The sequence below is a fragment of the Trachypithecus francoisi genome, unplaced genomic scaffold (assembly GCF_009764315.1).
Source record: "Trachypithecus francoisi isolate TF-2019V2 unplaced genomic scaffold, Tfra_2.0 Lachesis_group1, whole genome shotgun sequence".
NCBI lineage: Eukaryota > Metazoa > Chordata > Mammalia > Primates > Cercopithecidae > Trachypithecus > Trachypithecus francoisi.
Window position 1 is genome coordinate 50,349,460 of NW_022681454.1, and position 17,955 is coordinate 50,367,414.

General features: G+C 45.4%; 2 protein-coding genes across 3 annotated transcripts in view; one reads left to right on the forward strand and one right to left on the reverse strand.

Annotated features, from left to right (window-relative positions):
• Positions 1 to 17,955, forward strand: part of SCD5 (stearoyl-CoA desaturase 5) — a 172,201-nt gene that overhangs the window by 16,761 nt on the left and 137,485 nt on the right. The window lies entirely within an intron of this gene.
• On the reverse strand, positions 5,999 to 6,577 carry LOC117085389 (histone H3.3A-like). Its single transcript, XM_033214271.1, has one exon. It carries the CDS (start codon positions 6,456 to 6,458, stop codon positions 6,048 to 6,050), a length of 411 nt encoding a protein of 136 aa, XP_033070162.1. The 5' UTR covers positions 6,459 to 6,577; the 3' UTR covers positions 5,999 to 6,047.

Consider the following 17,955-nt stretch of genomic DNA (forward strand, 5'->3'; position numbering starts at 1 on the left):
CCTACTAACTCCCTGGTCCTGGGGATAAACAGCTGTGAGAGGCTGAGATGGGTGGAAACAGAGAAGCAGGAATCGTGGAAACAGAGAAGCAGGAATCGGTCATGAGTGAGTCGTACTGAAGTGCACAGTGTGGTCTATGTCTGTCTGCATCGGAGTCATCTGAGTTGCATGTTGAATATGCAGATTTCAGGGCTCCATCCAGACCTACAGAATTAGTATCTCTGGGGGCCAGACCCAGGAATCTGCATTTTATCAAGTGTTGCTAGTGGTTCTTACACCCAGGGGATTAGAGACATTCAGGCCCAGGAGCAGGTGGCCTGGGAGTGATGTTGTGTCCCCATCAGTTGGACATCACCCATCTCCCACCTCAGTGTTGTGTGGCTCTCCTTAGAGTGACTGAAATTCCAGCCCAGATTCCTTAGGGTTGACGAGAGGCACAATTTTAGGAATGTGAATAGCTGTGGGTGTGTTCCCTCCATAGGAATCCACACGTTGGTGTGAAGTGCTTTCAGCATCTATTTTCTTCCAACACAGGGCTGATACCTTGAGGGAATGGGAGTTTCACAGGAGCAGGGAGAGTATTAGGACCTGGAATACTTTATAGGGGTGGAGTAACTTGTTTTCTGGGGGCAGCATGGGGGTGGGGAAGGGAATAGGTACTTGGATCATCCCTTAGATGTCTGGGGAAAAGCTGTTAGGAAGTAAGAGGTGAAAAAGGACCCTGGAGAAAGCCTCAAATAAGTAGCTTTGGGCAGAAAACTTAACCTGCACCTTGGGTGAGGAAGAGGAAACCTTCTTTTCTAGGATTGGTGTGAGGACTAAATTAGGTGCAGCAGCTGCTTCCCAGGAAGGACCAGCCCTGCTATGGGAGTAGTTATTACCCCCAGAACCAGATAAGCACACTGGTGCTGTCATTCCACTGTATTTCTGGATTTCTGCTGTATTTCTGGCTTTCTGCTGTATGTCTGTATTCTAACAAATTTGTTAATTCTAAATATGGAGGTTCATAGTGCTCTTCTCTAAGGTCCCTTTTTATCTCTGGGGACTTTATGATCACCTCATTTGGAGAGGAGCAGACACTTCCCTCCATCAATCATGCCCCTTTTTCAGGCAGGCCGGAGACACAGTGCAGTTCTTTAGAGAACTAAATTGTCTTTAGGGGCATCCTAGAGCTAGTCTCCTCTGCGACCCAAGATACAAGGGCCCTTTGTAAATGTTTCTGAGCCACTGACAAATGGGCGGAAAGACAGCCAGGCTCTAGATGTTAACTGCAACTGAGGGGTGGGGAGGACTTAATCCTCACCTGCATCCTGTCAACAGTGGCCACATGACATAGGTGATTTTGCTCACCCACAGGGTGATGAGGGCTGATGACCACCCTCACCTAGGACAGTAATCTGTCTTAGTCTGTTTTATGCTGCTATATCAGAATACTACTGGGTAACTTAAAATGAACAGAAATTTATTTTCCATAATACTGGAAGCTGGGAAGTCCAAGATTGAGTGGCTGATATTTGGTGAGGGCCTTCTTGTTCCATCCTATGGTGGAAGGGCAATGAGAGGGAGAGAGAGAGAGCAAGAGGGAGCCCAACTCATGCTTTTGTAACTAGTCCACTCCCGCAATAATGGCATTAATTCCGTCATAAGGGCAGTGGTCCAGTAACCCAAACACCTCCCATTAGGCCTACCTCCCAACACTGTGGCACTGGAAATCAAGTTTCCAACACATGAACTTAGGGAGACACATTCAAACCACAGCCTAACCCAAGTGGATGTTTCCATTCCTTCTGCTGTTGAATCTCTCCCCTCCCTTCTCTTGAAAAGGAGATGCACTTTCCAAGTCCTTTTTTCTTTCTTTCTTTCTTTTTTTTTTTTTTGAGATGGAGTCTCACTCTGTTGCCCAGGCTGGAGTGCAGTGGCGTGATCCTAGCTCACTGCAACCTCTGCCTCCTGGGTTCAAGTTATTCTCCTGCCTCAGCCTCCCGAGTAGCTGGGACTACAGGTGCCTGCCACAGTGCCTGGTTAATTTTTTTTTATTTTAGTAAAGATAAGGTTTCACCCTGTTGCCCAGGCTGGTCTCGAACTCCTGAGCTCAGGCAATCCGCCTGCCTCGGCCTCCCAAAGTGCTGGAATTACAGGCATGAGCCACCGCGCCAGCGCTCAAGTCCTTCTTTCTTTTAGTGTGAATGATTCTCAAGCCCTAACTGGTACTTGTTTAAATTTTGAGGCTTTTCCAGCCTTCCTCTGGGGGGCCCTGCTCCATTTCTCTCCCTCTCAATTATGTGAGTGTGAGGAAGCTGGTGGGGGCCCTCTAGACTTAGCCAGGGTCCACCTCTAACTGTTGGTGTCTTCATAGGGAAGAGGAAATGCAAAGCACTGTGAAAGCAAAGCCGCCCCTTGGCCCTGTGCCCAGACCTCCCAGATGCTGTGGAAGCAGCAGGCCCTGGAGAAGCAGCGGTCCAGGCTGGCCCCCTGGGGCCTCCTGCGGTGGCCAGGTGTTTCTTCAGTCTAAAGGTTGAGGGGAGAGATTTTGGACTCAGATAAATTTTTGCTGAATAGCTGAAGTGTTAATTAATCTCCTAAGTCTCCCCTTGGCCAGGGCCATTTCTGGTGGATATTAATTGGGTTTATGAGACAGATGAAGTATTTTAAGGTGCCAAAGAAGTTCTCCAGGCACTGTTGTGATGATGCTGAACATGCATATTGGTGTTTTTAATCTCTGTTAAGATTCAAGGGCAGCGAGGGAGCCTTTTTTGGGATGTGCTTTTCTGCACCTGCTTGGAGACTGGCAGGCTGAGAGATTTAGGTGTCTGATTAAATTCCATTTTCCACACATTTGTGGACATGGGCCTAGTGTGTGCTAAGTGCTAAGAATACACAGGTAAGCAAGCTATCATTGCTACCCACGAGATCTAGAAGGGGAGATGGACCTAGGCCAGTTATAATTCAGTGTGATGAATGCCAGCAGAGAAGTAGGCTTGGGGTGCAGGCATGACTAGAGGAGTGGTCAAGGACACTTGCATGGTGGGGGTGACACCGAGTCACCTTTGAATAGGCGAATGGGAGTTCTCTCCAGGCAGAAACACCAGGGAAAATGCATTCCCAACAGCTGTAACAGCACATGCTACACAGAGAATGTAGAACTGTGCGAGAAAACTGGCTACAGATGTTCCTAAACGTGCTTTCTGTGCATCAGGCATGGGCCTAAGTGCTTCCTGTATTGTAACTCTTTTAATCCACATAATAACTCTATGAAGTAATTATCGGGCCACAGTATCCTTGCTGTAGTTATGAACAACAACAATAATTTTGAGAACAAAAGTTATTTTATAACTAATTTAGAGAGAAAACTTGACCCAGTTAATCCATTTAGTGGCAAAAACTGACCTATTTAGTCTGAATAGTTGTATTGTGTTTGATGACAGACTCACTGTGGGCATTACTGTAGTGCAAATGCACTATCTGAAATCTGAAAAATTCTGCACCTTGAAGCACATCTGACCCCAAGGTTTTGGATGAGGAACTACGGCCTTGTCCTGGTGTCATCCACATTTTACATGTGAGGAAACAAAGAGATAGGGAGGAGTGATTTGCCCAAGATCACAGAGCTGGTAAGGGGCGTCAGGGTTTGCACGGAGGTAGTTCTGGTTCCCGAGCCCTGCCTAGCATCCTTAGGCAACACAGCCCTGAAGGTTCTGACTTCCTACAGAGGAGTGATTTGAGCACTCCATATGTGGGCAGCTCTGGGACAGCATTGCCCACTGATGCATTCCTCGTGGCTGAGCCCTGACAACTTCCAGCAGCACAAATTTATTATTTCCCACAGATTGGAAACCCAACCTAGGTTTCAGTGGACTAAAATGGGGTATCTGTTTCCTTGCCTTTTTCACCTGGTAGAGGCTGCGTGCTGTCCTTGGCTGATGGGCCCTTCCTCCATCTTTAAAGCCAGCAAGAGCACGTTGAGTCCTTCTCATATGACATCACGCTGGCCTCCTCCTCTGGTTCTCTTTCACTTTTAAGGACTCTCATTATTACATTAAGCACACCCACATAGTTGAGGATACTATCGCTAGTTTAAGATTAGCTAGTTGGTGGCCAATCGCGGTGACTCACGCCTGTAATCCCAGCACTGTGGGAGGCCGAGGTGGTTGGATCACCTAAGGTCGGGAGTTTGAGACCAGCCTGACCAACATGGAGAAACCCCCATCTCTACTAAAAATACAAAATTAGCTGGGCATGGTGGCGCATGCCTATAATATATAAATATATATAATATTTATATTATACTCGGGAGGCTGAGACAGGAGAATCACTTGAACCTGGGAGTCGGAGGTTGCCATGAGCCAAGATTGCACTATTGCACTCTAGCCTGAGCAACAAGAGTGAAACTCTGTCTCAAAAAAAAAAAAAAAAAAAAAATTAGCTAGTTGGCAAACTTAATTCCACCGGTGAGCTTAATTACCTTCTCCTCTGTAATGTAATACATTCACAGATACCAGTATGTGGACATTTCTGGGAGCTGTTATTCTGCTTACTATATCCAGACACCGAGGAAAGCTAATCTGCATTGGTTCCTGTAGTTATCATAGGTACTACCTGGACAGAAACGCTGTTATTTAAAGCCTTTCTTTGAGGAGAGCTTGTTCTTCTGAAGGGGACATCAAAGGGTCATCAGAGTGGCAAGTTTGCTGACCTTGTCCTCCCCTCCCTGGGGGATGGTCTGGCCAGCTCACAGATCGAGGCCCACTGGTCAGGAATAGCCCCCAGAGCATGCAGCCCTTGTAGGGACCTTCCAAAGGACAAATCCTTCTAAAGAATTGCAGCCCAGGCCGGGCGCAGTGGCTCACGCCTGTAATCCCAACACTTTAGGAGGCCGAGGCGGGCGGATCACGAGGTCAGGAGATCGAGACCATCCTGGCTAACACGGTGAAACCTTGTCTGTACTAAAAACACACAAAATTAGCCGGGCGTGGTGGTGGACGCCTGTAGTCCCAGCTACTCGGGAGGCTGAGGCAGGAGAATGGCATGAACCCAGGAGGCGGAGCTTGCAGCGAGCTGAGATCACACCACTGCACTCTAGCACTCCAGCCTGGGCGTCAAGCGAGACTCCACCTCAAAAAAAAAAAAAAAAAAAAAAAAATTGCAGCCCAGCCACACCTGGCTCAGGCTTCTAATCTGTAGAACTGTAATAATACATGTTTGTTGCTGTAAGTTACTAACTTTGTGACAGTTCATTACAGTAGCAATAGGTGTCAGTGTTTGAGCACCCTCCTTGGACCAGGTCCCTGGGGTGACATGTTAGCAGAATGTGGCTGGAGGCAGGGTGGGTTCTGGAGGCTGTTAACCTATTGACCCATCCTCTGAGTTCCCTCCCTTCACCCCCCATCCCCCAACCGGCCCTGGTGTGTGATGTTCCCCTCCCTGTGTTCATGTGTTTTCATTGTCCAACTCCCACTTATGAGTGAGAACATGTGGTGTTTGATTTTCTGTTCCTGTGTTAGTTTGCTGAGGTTGATGGTTTCCAGCTTCATCCATGTCCTTGCAAAGGACATGATCTCATTCCTTTTTTTGGCTGCATAGTATTCTATGGTGCATATATACCACATTTTCTTTATCCAGTCTATTATTGACGGGCATTTGGGTTGGTTCCATGACTTTGCTATTGTAAATAGGGGGCTAGGGTTTTGAGGGGGAAATGTCTCAAGGGCGCAGCATCAGCTTTCTTTCTTTTTTTTTTTTTTAAATTTAACAGGTTTATTTATAATTATTATAAAGTTGAACCGCTGAAACTTGTTCACTGAAACATTTTAACTTGCATTAATGCTTTACGCCTCTGCATTTATATTAAAAATTCACACACAAATGAAAATGGAAAAACTGCCAATACCTGATTTCTGTCCCCTATTTTTCCACTCGCAATCATATACTTAGGTACCTTTTGACCCCATGGAAAAAAAATATCTAACGTTCAGAACTACCAATAACAGGAAGAAGAGAATTTTTTTTTTTTTTTTTGAGAATGAAATGTTTCCCATCATAGTGGATTCTTAAGCACGTTCTCCACGTATGCGGCGTGCTAGCTGGATGTCTTTTGGCATAATTGTTACACGTTTGGCATGGATAGCACACAGGTTGGTGTCTTCAAAAAGGCCAACCAGATAGGCCTCACTTGCCTCCTGCAAAGCACCGATAGCTGCGCTCTGGAAGCGCAGATCTGTTTTAAAGTCCTGAGCAATTTCTCGCACCAGACGCTGGAAGGGAAGTTTGCGAATCAGAAGTTCAGTGGACTTCTGATAACGTCTAATTTCACGAAGCGCCACAGTACCAGGCCTGTAGCGATGAGGTTTCTTCACCCCTCCAGTAGAGGGCGCACTCTTGCGAGCGGCTTTTGTAGCCAGTTGCTTCCTGGGTGCTTTACCACCGGTCGATTTGCAGGCAGTCTGCTTTGTACGAGCCATGGTACAGAGACCTCCTTACTTACCCCCCTTCTTCTTCGGCTGGAGCTCAGCGAGCGAAAGGCGGCGCTGGCGTTAGAGAGCGACGGCGGCGCGGCGGCGGCTGCGAACACAATTCAGCATCAGCTTTCAAAGGGGGAGCGTTGCTCAGTGAGGAGACTTTGTTGTTTAGTTGCATAAATTGGGGCTTCTGTTTTGTTTCGGTTTCAAACACTGGCCGAGAAAACATCCCTTACTAAGACTATATGGAGTCCTGGCCCCACAGGAAGCCCCGTGGTTGGGAACGGGGAATGCAGGGAGGCGACCAAGATACGTTCCCAGAAGCAGGACCAGCTACATAATTCATAGGGCCCAGTACAAAATGAAAATATAGCACCCCTGTTCAATGATTATTAAGAATTTCAAGATGGTGATAGCAGCACATTTAACCATGCATGAGGCTCGTCTAAGGATGGGGCCCTGTGTCACTACACCAGTCACACCCTATTAAGCTGTCCTTGACCAGAAATAATGTGACCTGTGTGTGTCCTCAGCACTCTCTGATGTCATGAATGTTTTCAGTGCTTGTTTCCCCAGGAATTGACTAAACCATAGGCCTCAGCCCTGAGGACTCACTTTCTTATCACAAAACTTGTCTTGATTGCACTGGATATCTGATGCTGTTTGAAAGATACTTTGCTCAATTCTTGGGGAGAAACCGCATTCCAGGGTTGGGAAGGGAGAGGAGGCCGAGGAGGGGAAACCTGACACTTTCTCAGAGACTTTCTGGCTGTGTGACCTCGGACAAGCAACTTAGATTCTTGCTGTCTCAGTTCTTCATCTGTACAGTGGAGATCATGTTGCTGACCCCAGCGTGATGTCATGGGGCTAATTAAGGTGCTCAGAGAGAGGGCCACTGTCTGGCATGTAGGAGCTAAAAGGAGGGCTCTCTGGCTCCTCATCCATCCAGTTTTCTGCCCAGAACGAGTGGTCAGAAGTCTGCAGAAGAGCATGGGCGCAGCGTGTAGTTCAGCACAGCTCCCCAGATAAGTTTTGTTTGGTGTTTTTCAGCACGATGCATGTTATTAAAATCTCCAAGCTACAGTGTTAGCTTCAGGAAACACATATAACCTGTGTGGTAAAGTCAGCCCCAACAATCCACTCCCAAATGGATTTCTCAGATTAACATAAATATGTATCCCTCATTAACTTTCTTAATTCTGAATTCTAGAACACATAAAACATACCATTGTCACACAGACAAAATAAAGCATAGACTTTCTCCATACTTTGTGGAACTTCTTCCTCTTGTGAGACTCCCACAAAGTTTCTAGAAATGCCTCTGGTGTCTTGGACTTTTCTATCCATAGAGAAATGCACCAGAGAAAGATGCGCATTGGAAGAGGCTGGCTCACCGCAGGCCAACTCCAAGCAGGAGGTTGAGGATCTGCATATGAATCCTTGAGTATTCATGGCTCTTGGTTATGGCCTAGGAGGGCACTGGCATAGGTGTAGGTGAGGTATATGCGTGTTGAGGGCAGATAAGGGAAAGCAGGGAAGTAAGAACATCTGGGGCTCAAGTCCTCACTTCCAAGATGACAGAGAAAGAAGAAACAATGGTCATGTCCAAAAGGGCCATGCCATGTGCAACCTGTTTGCTGCATGAACTGCACCTGATGCATGTTCAAGGCTGAGGCCATTAAGAAGTTGGTGGCCAGGTGTGGTGCCTCATGTCTGTAATCCCAGCAGTTTGGGAGGCTGAGATAGGAGGATCACTTTAGGCCAGGAGTTTTGAAGCTGTCCAGGTCATGCATTTCCTAGGAAAGCCTCCAGCAGGGGTATGAACACCTCTAAGTCACTTCCTAATGTGCTTCTCACTCAACCATGTTCAGTTTTTCCCTAGCCTCCTAGACAATCTTCACCTATTTTTAGGATACTAACTTAAACTCGGTCAGGTCAAATTAACACAACATTCACAGCTGCCTAAATGACCTTTTTTTTCACACAGCTGTGCAAACTGAGGAGGCCAAGAATATATTGCAGAAGAGTTAAGGTTTAATGTTCGTGGATAAGCTTTCTTCCCCATGAAAACACTATGCGGCACTTTACGCTAGAGTGCTTGGTCTAACACACACAAACTCCCCACCATATCTGGCACAGATACGCTCCACATGCTATGTTAAGTATAATTTCCTTTTTTTTTTTTTCTCCTGAGAATAGTCTTTCTTCATTCCTTAAGGACTCAGCTTCATCCCAGCACTTTGGGAGGCCGAGGTGGGTGGATCACGAGGTCAGGAGATCGAGACCATCCTGGCTAACACGGTGAAACTCTGTTTCCACTAAAAATATAAAAAATTAGCCGGGCGTGGTGGTGGGCGCCTGTAGTCCCAGCTACTCTGGAGGCTAAGGCAGGAGAATGGTGTGAACCCAGGAAGTGGAGGTTGCAGTGAGCGGAGATCGCACCACTGCACTCCAGCCTGGGTGACAGAGCGAGACTCCGTCTCAAAAAAAAAAAAAAAGGACTCAGCTTCTTACATGGGCTTTCGTGGAGGTTGCAGAGCAGCACGTGCAGATGTAAATCGGGGTGAGGGTGTTCGATTCTTGGTCCTTTCGGCCTTCATGAGATAAATTCTTGACTACCTTGCTGTGAATGGCACAATTTGCACAGTGATGTAGCTTCACATACAACTTAGAAAGCACATAGGCGTCGAAGATGCTTGCTTCAGAAATGTCTCTGAAAGCTGCAGCCTCTACCATGTTTCAAATGATGAACTTTTTTTTTTTTTTTTGACAGGGTCTCTCTCTGTCACCCAGGCTGGAGTGCAGTGGCATGATCACAGCTCACTGCAGCCTCAGCCTCCCAGACTCAAGTGATCCACCAGCCTCAGTCTCCTGAGTAGCTGGGACCATCGACATGGGCTACCATGCCTGGCTAATTTTTAATTTTTTTCTAGAGACAGAGTCTCACTATGTTGCCCAGGCTGCTCCTGAACTCTGGCCTAAAGTGATCCTCCTGTCAGCCTCCCAAACTGCTGGGATTACAGACATGAGCCACCACACCTGGCCACAAACTTCTTAAGAGCTTCTTCCTTGAACATGCATCAGGTGCAGTTCATGCAGCAAACAGGTTGCACATGGCATGGCCCTTTTGGGCATGACCATTGTTTCTTCTTTCTCTGTCATCTTGGAAGTGAGGACTTGAGCCCCAGATGTTCTTACTCCCCTGCTTTCCCTTACCTGCCCTCAACACGCATATACCTCACCTACACCTATGCCAGTGCCCTCCTAGGCCATACCCAAGAGCCATTGAACAAGCCATTGAACTGAGCTTCCGTAGCCCCAGCCTTGCTCAGAATCCATGCCTACAAGCAGCTCCCAGCCAGGGTGTGAGTGAAATAAGGAGTGAACAGGGGAGGGAAGCAACTGTGGTCCAGTGAATCCGGGGGATATCCACAAACTCATCCCGACCAATGCTTGCCACCTCTTTCCCAGCAGGCTGGTCGCTAGCAAAAGGCAGAAGCAATGGCTTTGCTTCTGTCCACCCTGTCCTGGCTGAGCTGGAGGTGCTAATTAGTAGTGAAGTGGCAGGCTGTGGGGGAGAGGAAGGGAGCCAAAGGTCTGAACTCCCTGGCCTAGAGAATCTGGAACAAGCCAGAGGAAAGACTGGCCGCTGCAGAGAGTTGGCCCTTGGTGAGCTGAGGGCAGTCAGGCAGGGCAGGTTTAGTTCCAGGGAATGGGTTTAAGGACTTCTTTCCTGTTGGTGCCTCTAAAGCTTTGCTGATGGTCGAATTCCAAATTCCTCCATCAGTCTCAAAGCTGGTATCAGCCACTTTAATTGGAATCCAGGGAAGACAGAGTGGGTGGAAGAGAAGCGGGCAGGGTGGGAGAGAAACAGAACCAAGAGACTTTGGGTCTATGTAACAGTTTTCTTCAGGCAGTAAATTCCTCTTACATGCTGGGAGGAGCAAAGGGTGGGGGAAGAGGGAAGGCCACTCTTCTCCCAGGGAGAAGTGGTTTGTGGGTTTCTGTGCTCAAAACCTGGGGCTACTCTTTCTTTTCGAGGAATTTTATCTTACATTTTATAAATTAAGAAGTACTTGTTCATTGTTGACAGCCTAGGAAACACAAGCAAGCAAAAGAAAAAGAAAAAAGTTACTTGTATCTCCCCATTTTAGAGATTACTATTATTAACATTTTGGGCTATAGCCTTCCATCCTTTTTTCTCTATGCACAATTTGTCTCACTGTCTGCAATTATACTATAATCTTGTTTTGTTATCTGTTTTTTTACTTGTATGTATCGTAGACATCTTTTCATGTCCATAGATGTGGATCATGGACTGTTTTTTTAATGGCAGTATCATATTCCAAGGTTTAGATGTACTTAACCCCCATTGTTGAAAATTTAGGTTTTTTGTTGTTTTTGCAGTGTTGATGTTATCAAGCTACATCCTTGTAGCTTCATCTTCATGCACATCCTTAATAATTTCCTCAGAATAAATTTCTAGATGCATTTCCATAGGATATATTTCTATGTGCATTTTTTTTTTTCTTTTTTGAGATGGAGTCTCATTTTATTGCCCAGGCTGGAGTACAGTGGCATGATGTTGGCTCACTGCAACCTCTGCTGCCTAGGTTCAATCAATTCTCCTACCTCAGCCTCCCGAGTAGCTGGGATTACAGGGATGTGCTACCATGCTAGGCTAATTTTTGTATTTTTAGTAGAGACGAGGTTTCACCATGTTGGCTAGGCTGGTCTCAAACTCCTGACCTCAAGTGATCCACCTGCCTCAGCCTCCCAAAGTGCTGGGATGAGCCACCATGCCCGGCCTCTATGTGCATTTTCAAGGCTTTATACCAGTGCTCTCAACCAGGACTGAGCCCTCGCCCCCAAAAGGCATTTGGCAATGTCTAGAAATGTGTTTGAGTGTCACAACTGGAGGGGGAGGTTGCTGCTAGCATCTAGTGAATAGAAACTCCCCACATCAAGGAATTATCAAGTCCAAAATGTTAATAGTGCCATGGTTGAGAAACTTTGCTTAGACATGTGGGTATTTTAATTCTTTGAAATATGTGTGGGGCTGGAGATTCTAAGCCTTGGAAGAACATGAGGTGGAGGTAGTCAGTTTAGCTGGCTGAAGCTCAACCAAAACCAACCTAATCTCATCCTACCCTTCACTTGCAGAAGGACTTGGGTGGCCCTGCTGATTTGGAGTAGGGAAATCACTGATGTGTGCTACTTGGAGCTTGTCCCTGCATCTGTGAGACAAAGAGAGGCAGGATGCCCTGGGAGGAGGGTACAGAAGTAAGAGAGGCAGAGAGAGAAGGAATGGGGAGGGTGTGTGGTGTGGTGCTGAACAATGTAATTCTTGTTGCAATTAAAAGAGGATTGTATGTTGTCTTTAGGGACCTGAAGGCCAGTTCCCAGCACCGAGGACCCAGGCAGGCAGGACACATGCAGTTGCCTAATGCAGGAGGAGGGAGTGACCAGGAAGACTCTATTGTCCCCCTTGAAGCTGGCATAGGGAGCGTGAAGTCCTGTGTCCTGGGGTGCTGGCCAGGGCCTGCAGGATCAGGAATGAAAAACACCATGCATTGCAGTTCTATGAGATCTGAAATGTTGCCCTATCCATCAAGTCTCCTTCTCAAGGAAACCTATGACTCATTGAACTGGCCACTTTATTTGTTCATCTTTGGAATGCATCACAATCATTCATTCATAACCCATATAATTACTGAGCACCTACTAGATGCCAGGCACTATGAGAGGCAATGAATAAAATAGAAACAGTGTCTGCTGTCATGGAGGAAACAGTCTCTGACAGTTCATCAAGCAGCAAAAATTCTATGAAGAGGGCATACAGGGTTCAGGGGAGCTCAGTGGGGGAGCACCCCACCTAGGGTGCATGGGGTCCTACAAGAGGTGCTTCTGCTCTTGTCACAGGGAACCTTTCTGCCTCTATGTGAGAAAGCCCAGGCCAGCCAGTAGAGAGAGAGGCCCAGCCCTTCCAGCTGAGACTAGACATGTATGAGGCCATCCTAAACCATCCAGCCATAGCTAGATCATTTCAGATGGGAAGACCCACCCTGACAACCCATAGAATTGTCAGACATGGTAAACTGTTGTTGCTTCAAGCCACTGAGTTTGGGATATGTTTGTAAACAATCAAAGCTAACTAGTACAAGTCACGTGGCTGCTCAAGAGTTATTGACGAAGGGTGGGGTGCTATAATTGGCCAGACCTGGGTCAAATGCCCACTTATATGCCCAAGAGACTCTACTCTGTAACAGAAGACATGTTGGGAAAGCTTACCTGGCAGATCCAAAGGATACTTGTCACTGTCTGATGTAGTGATGCATGGACAAAAATGGCCTCAGCATCTTCCAGTCTGTTCTTTTGCCTGTATTCTCAGTCTTGGTTAGTAGTACTACCTTCCATCTGATTGCTTAAGCCAAAAGTCTCAGTGTCATTCTGGACTCCTTTCTTTCCCTTAACTCACACATTTATTCAATCACTACCTTCTGCCGAAATTGCCATCAAACTTTTTTTTTATTATATCCCTGGATATTCTTTGCCCTTTGAGACTCAGCCTGGGCGTTACCTGACCAGGAAACTTTCCTGAAACCCCAAGTTGGGCTAAATAACTCTCTTGAATGCATATCTGTGCCTTACTTAACACATTCTGTGGCTGCTTTTGATCATGGGTGTGGCTCCCTCACTGGACTGGAAGCTCCCTGAGGGTAGGGACTGTTCACAAGATGTGGTTGGGAGTGATCATGCAACAGATGTGTGTGGAACTGAACCAAATTCCTCTGACACAGTTTTCACCTTTTTTTTTTTTATTAACTTAGGTTTCAGAAAAAAGGAATGAACTCAAAGCCTTTGTCCCTGAAGGATTTGAGGGGAAGCTGATCAGTAGTGGCCTGCCAGGGTTAATGAAGGGATTCAGGAGGCAGGTGGAGAGGTAGGCATGGGACCGTGTGGCTGTAGATTTGAACACTACGGCCTCCCCAGCCTCCCCAAACTATGTGATCTTAAGTAAAATATTACTTATTTGAGTCACCTTCTCCTATCTGCGAGAATAGAGTAATCGTATTTTTCTAGTAGGGTTGCTGTGAAAGTTGAACAAAGATAACATAGGCATAGCATCCTACACCATTGGTAGGTCCTTAATGAAATTAGTTTATTTCTTTTCTTCTTGAAATACCCCCTGTCTTGCAGCAGGTTCCCTCAGAATCAGAACCTGAGAGAACACTTTGAGTATAAGTAGTTTACCTGGGAGGTGATCCCCGAAAGGAATGAGAAGTGAGATGGAGATGAGAAAGAACCCAAGGTATGTTAATAAACCAGCTACCAGCCAGCTCAGTGGCTCGTGCCTGTAATCCCAACACTTTAGGAGGCTGAGGCAGGAGGATTGCTTGAACCCAGGAGTATGAGACCAGTCTGGGCAGTATGGCAAAACCTGGTCTTTACAAAAAATATGAAAACATTAGCCAGGCATGGTGGTGTGCACCTGTAGTTCCAGCTACTCAGGAGGCTGAGATGGGAGGATCACCTGAGCTCAGGGAGGTTGAGGCTGCAGTGAGCAGTGATTGTGCCACTGCACTCCAGCCTGGGCGATAGAGTGAGATCCCGTCTTGAAAAAAAAAAACAACAAACAAACAAAAAGACCAATAAACCAGCTATCACTGTGGGCGACTGGGACCATATGTGTGGGGACATCTGGGCTGTTGTGTAGATTAGAACATGCCTCAGAGGACGAGAGAATAGGAGGTATTTATCCACCCAACTCTGTCCACCATTGGCTCATGGATGCTGTCAGGGCATTATCAAACCAGCTCTCTGTTTTGCCTCCTGTACTGGGAAAAGCTCTCAGGCAGAGAATCAGAAGAGCTTGCAGTAAGAAGCCATTGGCGCAGATAGGAGCGGTGAGAGCCAAGGGGACATGTGCAGAGCCCTGGCAGCCTTGGCTACACTGCCTTTTTGCTGAAATGATATTCTTCATTCCCATACTTATTATTTCTTATAATTAACAAATATTTCCCTGAGTAACGAGGATTAGAAATAAAATGCAAGTGGGCTATTTTCTATTATCACTGTGAATGGATGAAATCTCTAGAAATGCAACTGCTTGCTTACTGTACTCTGTAAGTATAGTAAGAGCAGCAGCAGAACTGTCAGCAGTGGTTAAGCGGATGATCAGCTGCAACTCGTCAACCCTTAGGGCTTTCAGGTACTCCTGCTCCGACAATCACAGCTATCAAAGAGAAGGGAGATGGGGAAGGGAAAAATATGTGGGAAAAATGTCATGAATATTCTCTTTTAAATTGGGGTGTGACAGGAAGTTTACAGAAAGGGTGTGGGAGGGAAAAACAAATGCATTTCAGTTAGGTATTTTTCTGAGCATTTTTTGGTTTGTTTCTGTAAGTTTTTATTTTGATATAGTTTTAAACTTATAGAAAAGTTGCAAGAATAGTACAAGGAACTCTTTTATACCCAGAAACGTCCTTTATCTAGATTAACCATCTATTTCCAATTGACCCCCTCCCTCCCTCTCACTTTGTAGTACTTAGGTATAAATACATATTTTTAAGTCATTCAGAGTAAGTTGGAGACAATGGTAAAGACCCTTTACCATTAAATACTTCCAGATTCTTTTATATAACCATATTCAGTTATTTCTGAGCATTTTTAACCACTTTGCAGTATTTTCAAGTGACTCTCAACTGCAGGAAATTCTTTACCGAAAAAGAAAAAAATGCATCAATATGGACTGAATCAGTACACTTGTCAAATTTCCCCCAGTTTGATAGTGAAAGGCAGGTTAAGGCTTATGGACTACCAAAATTTTATTGATTTTTATATCAATTTATTTAAAAAAATCTCTAATCCTCTGTAAATTGGTGAAACATTATGGACTCTGGAAAACACTACCTACTTGGCTAATTTTTTTTCCCCTAATAGTCTACTGCAATGTGATGGCCCTTTTTAAATTTATTAATCATCAGAGTCCTATTAAAGGACAGAGTATTATAGCTGGAGGGGCTCTTAGGGATTCCTCTAGTCCCACTTTACAGTTAAGCAAACTGAGGATCGCAAAGGCATTGCCCTCACAATCTCAGGGCAGTGGCTGGGAATGGAGTTCAGAGATCTTCACTCTAGACTCAGAAGACCCTTCAGGGAAAACCAGTCTAATGTGCTTGAGGGGAGACCATGGGGGCTCCTAGGGACCTGCTGAGACCCAGAGTGGGAGACGGTGAGTTGGGGAGAATGAGACCTCAGCCTCCAACCTCCAGCCCCCATCAGACAGTCCTCTTTTCTTCTCTGTTTCGTATGTTGAACATAAGGTTTTCTGTGAAAAGGGGGCCTTACTTCTTTAAAAAAAAAAAAAAAAAAAGTCTTAGAGAGGTTTCAAGACAGGCTCGGTATTACCTGAAAAGTTGATGCCAGACGGGGCTCAGGCCTGAGCCTTCCGCCTTCATACTATACACCTCTCATAATCTGCCTGCAACTCTTCTTTCAAAGGAAAAATCAATGCCCTTGGGGGACAAGAGGTTTAAAAAATTCATCCTATCGGCCGGGCGCGGTGGCTCAAGCCTGTAATCCCAGCACTTTGGGAGGCCGAGACGAGTGGATCACGAGGTCAGGAGATGGAGACCATCCTGGCTAACACGGTGAAACCCCGTCTCTACTAGAAAATACAAAAAACTAGCCGGGCGAGGTGGCGGGCGCCTGTAGTCCCAGCTACTCGGGAGGCTGAGGCAGGAGAATGGCGTGAACCAGGGAGGCAGAGCTTGCAGTGAGCCGAGATAGCGCCACTGCACTCCAGCCTGGGCGACAGAGCGAGACTCCGTCTCAAAAAAAAAAAAAAAAAAATTCATCCTATCAAAGGATGATTTCATTTTTCTAAAGCCCCGTCTCTACCATTCATTCTTCCTTGACTGGCACCTTGACTTTATGCTCAGCAAGACGCCACACATAGCTCCACTGATGTTTTCCAGAGCCAGGACACTAATCTTACTCTCCCTAGATGATCAGTGTTCTTATAATTTTAATTGCAAATAATGCATTTCATTACAGATAATTCACATAACTCTTGCTCTGATTTGTAATGCCAAGATCATCAACTTTGCTTTACCTCCACCCTTCACTAACTCACTTAATAAAAGATGAGGTCTTATTTTCATTACTTTTTTCTTCCTAATTTTTGGTCAGACTTTTTTTTTTTTAACTTACTAGAATATTGTTCCCTATTTTGAAAATTATTATCCTATTAGTTATTTTAGGCCAATGTTGTTTTTCCTCTGTCAGGCAACAGTGTTTTCAATTTTTCAGATCACTCCTATATATAATGGAGTTTAGTGCCAAACAGACTTAGGTTTCTGTTTCTGCCATAAGCGAGCAAGTGTCCCTTAATAAGTCTTGAATCTCAGTTCCCTCATCTATAAGCGGGAATGATAATTGTGGTATTTATTTTATGGGATTGCTTTGATTACTAAATTGTAATTTATACGAAGTACTGGGAATGAGTATCTGATATGTAATTAATATTTGCCAGTTATTATTTTTATATAGGAGAAATTTTTGATTAATTTCAGTTAGCCAAATAAATGAGACAGGTATGATCTTTAAAATTTAGTTTTTTTTTCTTGTAAGTTGACACTTGAGTCATATAATATACATAAAATTATTATTATTTTCCTTCAAAAAGAGGACAAGTCGGAGTATGTTTATGCCTCATGCTGTGGGTAGCCCGGTAGAACCAGAGGTCCTCTGTAGTGTGCATGTGAACATGTCAGCCTGATCAAAGTGTCATTATTATCTTGTGATGTGGGTTTTTAGTGTGGCATTCCTTTCCATGTATCTTTAGTTTTTAGTATTTATCAAGAAATGTAGAGGAAAAGAAAATGTGTCAAAGACTATTTTAAATAAAAGAAGTTAAGAGAAAAAGGGAAAAAGCCAGACATATGACAGAAAGTTGTAGAAACACTTTCCAGCAAAATTCTCTGGAGACAATATAGGTTTCAGCTTCCAGCCAAGATGGAGTGACAGGGCCTGGATTTATCATTCTGTCCGAAACAACTAAAAAACTAGACAAAATATATGAAAGATGGGTTTTCAGATATTGGACATCAGGCAGAACAGGACAGAGATCTCCAAGAAAGGAGATGCAAACAAGGTGAGCCTACAATTGCCCTGATTGACTTCCTAGAGAGAGTTTTCAGGCTGCAATGCCAAGCAGAGCTCAGCCATGTCCTTGAGTCGAGGAGACGGAGCTAGAAGTTTGGGGAGGTCAAAATGGCTAGAGTTCACAAAGAAGAGTTCCAGAGAGAAGACAGCTGCAGAGAGAAGTGGAGAAAAGAGCTGCAGCAGATAGAGTGAGCTGCAAAAGGAGACAGACAGAGAGAGAGAGAGAGAGAGAGAGAGAGAGAAACGCTGTGGAGATGTGCAGAGAGTCTCCTTCAAATATTTTAGCTAGTGCTACTCAGTGCATGCATGTGAGAAAACTGCCCAATGTCAG

Excerpts from the sequence above, each read along its gene's own strand:
- LOC117085389 (XM_033214271.1), bottom strand. The coding sequence starts at position 6,458 with ATGGCTCGTACAAAGCAGACTGCCTGCAAATCGACCGGTGGTAAAGCA.